An 11,171-nucleotide genomic window follows, 5' to 3' on the forward strand; every position below is an offset into this window, starting at 1 on the left:
CCATGTGACACGACTTTACTAAACAAAGACGGAATCTTACCATGTGACACGACTTTACTAAACAAAGACGGAATCTTACCATGTGACACGACTGTATTAAACAAAGATGGAATCTTACCATGTGACACGACTCAGTCGTGTCACATGGTAAGATTCCGTCTTTGTTTAGTACAGTCGTGTCACATGGTAAGATTCCGTCTTTGTTTAGTACGTCTTTGTTTAGTAACATGGTAGATTCCATCTTTGTTTAGTACAGTCGTGTCACATGGTAAGATTCCATCTTTGTTTAGTATAGTCGTGTCACATGGTAAGATTCCAGCATGACTGTACTGAATAAATAAAATGTTAAATTAAACAACATGATCGTATATTTGTTTCCAGTGGTTGCTTGTATGCTGACGATGTGCTTCTTAGAATCTTTAATTCCTCATATGTGTTGTGATATAAAAATAAGATTTTCAAGATTCTTTCATTTGAAGTAGAAATATAAAATAATTATGTTTTCCTGGTTTTAAAAGTGATAATATGAGACTTACTCTTTTGCTTGTGTGTTTTCACTCAGATGAGAATGAACATCCTGCTGTTGAACATCTGCGTCTACGCAGCTGTCACTTCACTAGTCATGTCTCTTCCCAGTCAACACTTGATTCAAACTCGATCTCAGAAGTTATGTGGATCTGAGCTTGCCCAAGCACTTTCCATAGTGTGTGGTGGTTTCTATTATCCTCCTCCTCATAAGAGGCCCGACAGAGAATTATTCGACAACGAGCTGAATACAGGTAAAAACAAAAACATCTCAGCTCCGATAGCCAGCGAATACAGTTCGAAAGAAGCTTAGATTTAGCAATATAAAACTCCAATCTTTCAACACGATATATAATACTTGAATTTTTAATGCAGATGTGAATGATTCAGTTATTTCCACATACTTAAACCTTTATATATTACTTGTACTATTTACTTAAGCGAGTGAAACTCACTACTTGAAATATGGGTATACAGTTCTCTTTAGGGTAGAGTAAAACTAATTAATGATAACTGATAAAACTAATAATGAATACATTGATTGTTAACTAACTTATTAGAAATTTCAATTAATGTAGTTTATAGGATACTTAAGAACTGAACGTCTTGCGAAACGGCGTCCAGATCTTCAAATACGTAAGCACGTTGTTCATAAAATTCTTGAAGTATTCTATTGATATTTTACTTGCCAAATTTGTTTTTCGCATGTACATTCTAAATGTTTATTTATTCCGACATTTTTAATATATATATATATATATTAAGCTAAATTCCATGGAAACATCAAATATATACTTTTAAATTAGTTTTCATTTGTACATTTTCTTCCAGTTCCCTGGTGGCGATTGATGAAAGATCTACAGATTCCCTCTGACGTCGGATACCTCGACGGCCATATAGCCACGTCGTTATTCCATAAGCGAGACAGTTTATCTCGTCAGACTCGAGGTGTTTCAGACGAATGCTGCGCGAAAAGTTGTACAATAAATGAGTTAATGTCATACTGTGGTTCTGCTGGAAAGAAATAAATATCTCTGATTACTCTCAAGAAAAAAAGAATACGATTTTCACTGTAGTATATATATCTTTTCTCTGTTTTTTCGACATGGTTGTTTTATGGAATTCTGAGCATAAGCCAAAGGTTATTATTTGAAGTTTTATTTCTGATTTGTAAAGTTCGTAAGTTTCACTTTATACACTACTCGACGATGCCTTCAGGGACGAGAAGAATGAATATGATTGACTGTGGAAAGAGTTTACTTATACATGTTTCTGTGATGAGAAATAAATGAATTATTTCAATGAGAATGTCTTTGTTTTCAGTATATCGTTTGTCCTCACAATTTGTGACGTGACAAACCTTACTGTGTGCTTGAACCATAGATACTTATCAGGTTACTGTAGCAACCACAGTTCACGCCTCCTCTAACGGTTTGGTTAGTTTTTGTCTATTCATCAGTGACGAACTAGCGTCAGTTCAACTGGAGAAGACTCCATTTAATTAATACATCTTGGTCACATTTCTCATTCATTTCAACTTATAGGTTATCGGAACTCAACTGCCGTTTACAGTTAAATTTGTCTTTTTTTATAATGTATTATACACACACACTACATAAGTGGTTAATGTGAAGTAATTGTTATGATGAATACACTGAGTCGGTTCATTTCGACATGCAAGATTTGAGTTTTGCCTTTTTATAATGGTTACATTATCTACGCTTAGTAGGAAAGTTGCTTTGGTTTGTCCTTATGTTATGCAACACTAGAATTAAAATGGATCCATGTCAAACATTTTCTTTCAATTTTCTGCCCTTGAATAAACTATTAAAATAAAGAGAACAAAACACTTCATAGGTCATCATTCGGTTTATCCTCATTGACTTGACTGTGGCTAATGGTCCACCTGTAACATAATATATATGTTTCCTTGATAGCTAAGTACGAAGGTTTGTGTTTACGATACTTGACAATCTGGCTAAAGATGCACTTATTACGTAATATATACATCGATTCCCTTAACAACTGTGACCAAAGACCTTTGTTAACATTCTTGATAATCTGGCTAAAGATGCACCTATAACGTAATATATGTATTTCCTTAACAACTGTGACCAAAGACTTTTATTTAACATACTTGGTAACTCAACTATAAGTGTTGTGAATCACAAAGTACGGTTTTTAATCCTAAAGACACTTTAAAAATCCTCGTGCATCTCTTGACAGACAGCCTAGTGGTATAGTCATACGAGTCTCCCAGTGGCACAATGGTATGTCTGCGGATTTACAATGCTAGAAACCGGGTTTCGATACCAATGGTGAGCATAGTACAGATAGCCCACTGTGCAGCTTTGTGCTTAACTATAAATAAATTGTTCCTTCCTCCATCTTAAACTTTCTTTCTCTAATCATTGCTTTATCCTCTTGTTAAATTACCAAATCATAATTTATAACATCAATTCCATTTTCTTTAAACTATCTACCACTTTACCACTTTGAGATGTTATTCTTCTCCTATCTCTTCTTTACTATAGTTATGATAATCACGGTACTTATGTTTCTCGGGTGAGTTCCAGTTTCGTTGTGCTTTTAATGCATTCTTTTCATAAGACTTTCCTTTATCTTTTTAATATTTTTTTTCCAATTTGTTTTCCTTCTGCTTTCATTACATACACTTCGGAACTTCCCACTCACCAAATATGTGTTTCATTTCTTGCCCCTTCTTTTTTTCTTCTAAAAGATTCCTTTCATTATTTATTTAAGATGTTATTTCATGGTTCCAACTTATCGGGACTTTAACCTAGTGAATTTCTGTAAATATTTTGCCTAATCAAATGTATTTATACATTTTAAGTAAGACAATCTTTCATTTTTACTATTTCTCCAATGTAATTACGTAACTTTCTCACGTCACTAAGTGCTATATCCTGCCTTCTAAAAGAGCCGAGTGTGGCACAATGGTTGGAGTACCGAATTATGGGTCTGCGGGTACAACGCTCCCATCCCGTTGCCACAAAAAAACAAAATGTACTCCATACTTTGGAGCCATGTGTGTGTTATAAGGGTGGCGGTAAAATCCCATTATTCGGTTAGACAATAATAGCCTAAGAGTTGGCAGCAGGTGTTGTTCACTCGCTGCCTCCCCTCTAGTGTATCAATTCAAAATTAAGGACGGCTAGCACAGATAGACCTTGCATAGCTTTACGTAAATATCCGAAAACAAACAGTATCCTCAACCCCATGTGCCATACGTAAGAAGATATGTTTCTGTCTAATCTAACAATCTATATATATCTATAAATAATTATATTTGTCATAAATGTTGTTGTTGTTTGTTATTAAGCACAAAGCTACCCAAAGGGCTATCTGGGGGGGGGGGGCATAGCATATGTCATAAAACATTAGTGTCATGGCCAGGTGGTTAAGGTACTCGACTCGCAATCTGACGGTCGCGGGTTCGAATCCCTGTCACACCTAGCCGTCCCTAATTTAGTAGTGAAAGACTAGAGGGAAGGGAGCTAGTCATCACCACCCACCGCCAACTCTTGGGCTACTCTTTTACTAACGAATCGTTGGATTGACCCTATCATTATAACGCTCCTACAGCTGAAAGAGCGAGAGTGTTAGGTGGAACGGGGATTCGAACCAGCGACCCTCATGTTGCAAGTCAAGCGTCCTAACTACCTGGCCATACCAGGCCCAGAGTAATAGTGCCATCATCACCTAGTATTCTCATACAAATATCTGTCCAATTATTTCAGCTTATTCCGCGTTTCTCCAAGATGTTCCACAATTATTATTATTTCGTATAATATTCTTATTTATTATGGCTGCATAATGCAAGCAAAATATTTTCAATTTTATCACCACACTTGCTCCCATTTTATTTATTCATCCAGTCATCCACCATATCATTTAAGTAAATTGAAACTAATATTGGACTTTAATAACATCCTTATCGTTCTCCTTTAAAAATCCAATACTCTCTGACTAATCGTGTGTTTTTTCAGTATATTTTCGTCTTCTAAAAATGTTCCTTTATATATATATACCAACAATAGACTTAAAAATGCCTTTAACTTGAAATTATGCAAATATTCTGCCTAAGGGTTTAGTTGATGATAATATAATTTTCTCCTTCGTAAGGTAATTAATGATGTTATTGTTGTTGTTTTTGGATATTAAACTGCAAAACATGAGGAGCAGTGAAACTTTTAAAACAGTCAGGAACTAGGCTTAGAATGAAATTTAATACAAAATGTATTCAGGTTCAAATGGACAGTTCATCTATAATAATAAAATGGCGTATCTGTGTGTCTGTGACCGCCATAGCTCCAAGAGGAAAGAACTTACAAATCTGAAATTTTGCACCCATACTAAGTGAACCCTGAGGGAATGCACCTGGGTATTACTTAATCTTATCCACTTGCGTGCGCATCTTTTAAATGAAGCAAGCTAGCGAAAAACCACATAGAAAAGAAGTGGTTCCTTATATTACAAATAGAAATCACAGACAGACACGCTCTATTATTATTATAATTAACGCAATGGTAAAGTTATTTGATGATAAATAATTCTTAATTTACTATACTTTCTTAACGACTTTTTTATTTTTCTGCGAAATAATAATGTTTAAAATATTTTTGACTGTTCTAAAAATAGGTTCAGAATACATGCACACTGACATAGTCATCTAGAATATATCAATCTAATAATCCGAGTGAAGCCGGATAATTTCGCTAGTCATGTAATGAAGTGTAAGTGCTTACCGTTCTGGAAGTTCACTAAATCAACAACTATGTCGAAATGCACACCTTATCCAATAAATGTTGGTTTACCATAAACAACCCACTTCAAAGCTATTATTTGAAAAAGAAAAGAACTTGAATTATGCTCCACAGTCAATTTAATGTTAGGATACTTATTAATAAGATAATTTATACATTCATTTTACATGTTCGTTCGACAGAAAGGCTATAATAGTATCATCACCATAATTTCATAGTAATTTTTTTAAACGAAATTATGCAGGGTTTTGAAATAATATCTTAGAAACATATCTGTCACAGTAACTTCAAGTTTAGAATTCATACTGACACCGCCCACTAGAGGTTCAGCGATAAATCTGCAGGCTTACAACGCTAAACGAAACTATGCATTCCTTTAACCAGCGTTTTTGAAATAATGTCTTAGAAACAAATCTGTTACAGCAAGTTCAAGTTTAAAACTCATACTGACACCGTCCCCTAGAGGTTCAGCGGTAAGTCTGCAGGCTTACAACACAGGCAGAACACAGAAAGCCCATTGTGTAGCTTTGCGCTTAACTAAAACCAAACCACACTGACACCATCAACTTAATCATAAGTATCTCTTTAAAACAAAAAATGTGATTCGTTAGCAGCAATAAATATTAACTTGGAAGACACGTGCTTGGTTTAAAACCATTTACATTATCTGATATACAAACTAACCAATTTTGTATATAAATCAGTTGTTTATTGCAAAGCCATAATAGTATAGAATGATTCAACATTACAATTAGCTGTGTACACGTGCTTCTGACATTTCAAATCTCCACGAAATCGCCATTCAAAACTGTTGGCGCATATCTGAAGGAAATTAACTGAAAAACTTGACAAGCTGTAGCTATAAATGTAGTAATTGACACTACTGGGCTTACAACACAGTTATGATTAAGGAATCCTAAGCACGCCTTACTCAAGTCAAAAATAATAAAGAATAAATTAGCATGTCCAAATAAAAACTTTAGATAGTTTGATTTTGTGCAACGTTTCGGGCAGTATAGATCGTGTTACAATGAACACAGTTTTTAACTAATTGACGAAAGGCATCTGCCCGAAACGTTGCATAAAATAAAACTATAACAAATTGTTATTTGGGCATGCCAATTTATTCTTTATCATCTTTCATTCAAAGTTTTCTTCTCACGTCTTGCGGAACAACATTCATCACACAAATCACAATCCCGTATTGGGGGGGGGGGATCCCCCACAAAACGAATCTGCTTCAGTGCCCTTTCTGTAATAATGTTAACTTCTCTTGTAATAGTTGGATCATTTATCAATTTAACAGTTATTTTTGTTACTTATTATGTCGTTTATTTTAACAATATAACAAATGTTCAATTGTCGTTGTCTGGTTTCGTTATAATTAATTTCTCAGTATCATCAAAATTAATGAGATCTTGATATTCTCCAAGAAATAAGTTATCTAATTTGTTTTCAAATTTATAACTGTTCAGTTAATAATGTTAAAGCCAGAATAGCCATGTGAGTTTTATCTGTATCAAAAGTATCGGTGATAAAATGAGATTTAATATAGTCTTTTAGCTGTTTTAATAAGGATTCAACAACAGACAAACACGTATCTAAATGCAGCTTCTGAGGAAGTGGGCTGATACGTAAACAGGCTTACAATAACGTTATCAAGTTTAAAGACGTCAGGAAGCACTTAAGTGGCGTGTGTACGTTAATATTCTATTATCATTTGAATCAATTAATTGTTTCAAATAAATGAAATAGAAAAATGAAACTGAATTTTGTAAAGAGGTTAAACTCTTAGATCTAATAATATTCTTCTGAAAGGCTAGTTATTTTCCTTGTTTGGTTTGTTTCAAATTTTGCGTAATGCTACACATGGACTATTTGCGGTAGCCGTCCCTAATTTTGAACTGATATAATTGAGGGAAGGCAGATATTCAACAACACCTACCACCAACTCTTGGGCTATTGTAATCGAATATTGGTATTTGATAGTCATTATCTTAACGCACTCACGGCTCCAAAATGTGGGGCGCGATTATCTTGTTGTCTGACGCAAACCATGGATACTCGGACCTACAGTTGGGCTTGCAAAATTCTAGACCCATGACTTTCTGCAAGAATGCAACGCATAAATTCTACTAGGTCTAACTTTAAAATGCAGAAATTTCTGGAAAACACGAAATAATTTGTATTGTCATAAAACCTTCTTACAGAAAATACATATATTCACGTAGGTGGAACTGTTAAGTTCTCATAAAGCAAATTATTTTCCACACTGGGTCACTTCAGATGATGACCACAGAGCCAAGGGTCGGGCCTGAGCTTTTGGGGAGTACATTATTCCACAGATAGTTTAGCTTTATTCCTGCAATATCTGATAATAGCTCGGGCCACAAGTCAGATCATAGATGGTCCGATGTGGTTCTTGGACCACCTATATATTTGTATTTAGAAAAGGGACCATTGTCCTAAAGTTTAATAGATCTTGTCTGTCTCACATGAGGTCCTCTGGAAACCTTAAGTGGAGTAAAATCTTATAACAGAACAATATTATAAAAACTAACTTGTAAAGGAGTTACATACTTATAATCAACCTCATTTAACCTCCCCCTCCACACCCACATATGGGCACGTACAAAAAATCATCTATTCATTTCATTTATGACCCTCTTTTTCCACCTCTCAAATACAATTTTGAAGAAGAAGAACAGGGATGTGACCATTTGTCAATCAAATTTTAATGAAATTGCAAAATTAAATGACATTTAGAATAATCTACAAACAAAGAATTCACGTGAATATAACAAATTAAAACCGATATCCACACTTTTATACTTTCAATAAGCCACAAAAATTTTAAAAATTATTATATTCACAATACACTAATTTCATATAGCATAAAAATTATACTAAATCAAAACTAAAACTTCCCCATTTTTAATCGTAAATCATAAACGTCCTCCACTGAATCATATATAAGGTATGCCAGTTCAAAATTATGGACGACTAACGCAGATATTCCTTGAGCAGTTTTGCGCAAATACACACCTGAAAACAAAAAAAACCTTACTTTCAACCTGATTTCTCACAAATTATATTTTAACTATAGATAATACACATTTTTAAGAAAATGAATCAGTATACTTTTCAAGTAAAGAAATGAGGAATGCTTTGATAAAAATAGCGATAATAGTTTGAAAATATTTGAGAAACAATGTGCTGTATCAGGAACAGCCAGAGAAGGTCGCGCCATCTACTAAGGAAATATGGAAATTATTACTTGTGTCTACTCTCTCTAAAAAACCTCTTTTTGCAGATATTAATTACAAAATATGACATCTACCCATTTACGATAAAGTATAAAGGCAATAAAATGTTAGCAAAATCCACTTTCATGCTGAGAGTGAATGGCTGTACTCAATATAATTTTCATAATATTTATTTTATATCGAGGTAACGAGAGGTGGGTGGTGCTGTTATTGGACAGGGAGGATATGATATTATACGAATTTTGTTAGTTTATGTGAACGAATAAAAACAGATAACTCAGTTTTACCACGAAGAAGAAAAAGACTACAAAGTGCTTTCGGAGTGAATGAGTGAGTGTGTATGTGCAAATAAATTCAACAAAGTTTGTACTAGTAACAAACAGGAAACAGCATTAGCATAAAAACAAAATTGAAAGCTTCTTCCACAAATAGTTTGGTAAAATCCACTGTAAACGCATTCAGTGTCATGGTATTATACTGCGCAAAAAAAAAAGAATACAGCAAAGAGATTCTCTTTTGCTGAACAATGTGTATCCTGGCTTCTGGAACAGTGGCACAAGTGACTTTGGACGGATTAGTCTAAATTTGAATTGTTTGGTTTCAGTCGTTGTGTCTAAGAATCAATAAGAGGACTCAGAATGAAATGCCTTGTGCTAACAGTGAAACATACAGGATACTGTGATGGTTTGAGTCCCAATATCTACGAATAATGCTACCCGTCTTACAGAAATGATAGAATCATGGATCGGCATAAATACCACAGAATATTAGTCCTCATGCAATACCCTCTGGAAAAGAAGCTGATTGGTCAAAAAACGCCAAGGACCACAATCATACATCCCAGAAATGTCGAGTTTATTTGGGAAGAAAGAAAACTCGTGAGATTTGGAGCGAATGGAATGGCTACCACAAAGTCCAAATCTTAAATCCATAGAACAGATCTTGGAGTTGCTGGACTCTATGCTTGATGAAAGTACCAACTGTGCTAAAGAAAGCTTCTGGGCACAGCTTCAAGAAAAATTGAATCAAATAAAAAAAAAGAGGCTTTGAGAAAATACATAGACACAATGCCACAAATATTCCAAACTATTATTCACGCCAAAGATGGTCACACCAATTATTAGCATTATAGACATTTAAAAGCTTTATTTGTGAACTAATTCTGTAATATATTCCAGTAAAATGTTGTAATAATTACAAGTTAATTTCTACAGCAGAAAAATCACTAATTTGTGTGTAAAACTCATAAAATGTAAATTGTTGAGGTGTTCTAATATACTTGCTCACCACTATATGTCCCTTCTCCTTTCCTTTGTGATCTTATTATCATGATATAGCCGGCACATTTTGACTGGATATAACTGACACGTACGTCATCAATACTGTCAAATTCACTAGGCACTCAGCTGATTGTAGGAAACTTAGAATTTGTTCAAAGCCAAATACTGCATCCCACAGACATCTTCAGTCTAACGAACTGAAGGTCTTTTCAAAAATTAATTTTAGCTACTAATAGCCAATAAATAATAATTCCAGTACAAAATATATTATGTACGATGGTTTGCTATAATACATAAAGGTGGTGAAATGTAGTGTTTGATTCTAAGAAAAATTGAAAAACATTATCACTAAAGTGTTAAACAATCATATTGTTGCCTTGAGTCTAATTTGTATATCAAGTATATGTTGTTTCTTTACACTTTATATTATTTCTTCTCTTCGTTAAGTATTAGGATACCTCTCTCATAAAGAAACATATATTTCTTTGTTTTTAAATTGGAAAATGAAGTATACTTACAATAAACCTTTAAAAAACGGCATTATCTACTACTAGGTACTAGGAAACACCATAACCAACCTTGTAATGTCACCATTGGTATTTAACTGATTCCATTTGTTGTTTTTTGTTACAAATGGAAGGGAATAAAAAATCAATTTAAGATAAAGACACTAAGATTTAAAAACGATATACTGAGACTTCATAAAGCTTTTTTGTTTATTGTTAGGCGCGTAGCTACACAATGGAGTGTTTGTGCTTTGCCCATTGCGAGTATTGAAGCCAGATTGTTAGCGTTATATCTGTTTGTTGGTAAACACAAAGCTACGAAATGGGCTATCTGTGCTCTGCCCGCCATGGATGTCGAAGCCAAGATTGCGATGTTATAAGCCTTCAGACTTACAGCTGAACCACTGAAGGGCTTTTAAGGTTATAAGCCTGACAGGCTTCCCTCTAAGTCACTGGGGGCAGTTAATAAAGCATTTGTTCTGAAAAGTATGCCCACAGAAGGGCTTGGCAGTTTGCTGTGAAATTTAACATAATCGTTCAAGACTTAGCTTGACCTAATGGTTAGAGCACTCGACTCGCAATTTGCAGGTCGTGAAATCGAAATCCGTCACTGCACATGACTGCCCTTTCAGCCGTGGGAGCGTTAAAATGTTACGGCCAATGCCCTATTCGTTGGTAAAAGAGTAGCCCAAGATTTGACGGTGGACGGTGTTGATTAGCCACCTTCCCTCTAGTCTATCAGTTCTCAATTAGGGACTCCTAGCGCAGATAGCTTTGAGCGAAATTCAAATCAAACCAAGACTTCAT

General features: G+C 34.5%; 1 protein-coding gene across 1 annotated transcript in view; it reads left to right on the forward strand.

Annotated features, from left to right (window-relative positions):
- LOC106469140 (insulin-like) overlaps nucleotides 1-1,833 on the forward strand; it is a 16,771-nt gene extending 14,938 nt beyond the window's left edge. The window contains exons 2-3 of the mRNA XM_013929606.2: nucleotides 563-779; nucleotides 1,357-1,833. Coding sequence (XP_013785060.1) covers nucleotides 563-779; nucleotides 1,357-1,553 — 414 coding nt within the window. The 3' untranslated portion in view covers nucleotides 1,554-1,833. The remainder of the gene's footprint in view (nucleotides 1-562; nucleotides 780-1,356) is intronic.
- The last annotated feature ends 9,338 nt before the right edge of the window (nucleotides 1,834-11,171 follow it).

Source organism: Limulus polyphemus, unplaced genomic scaffold, assembly GCF_000517525.1.
Source record: "Limulus polyphemus unplaced genomic scaffold, Limulus_polyphemus-2.1.2 Scaffold94, whole genome shotgun sequence".
NCBI classification, from domain to species: Eukaryota; Metazoa; Arthropoda; class Merostomata; order Xiphosura; family Limulidae; genus Limulus; species Limulus polyphemus.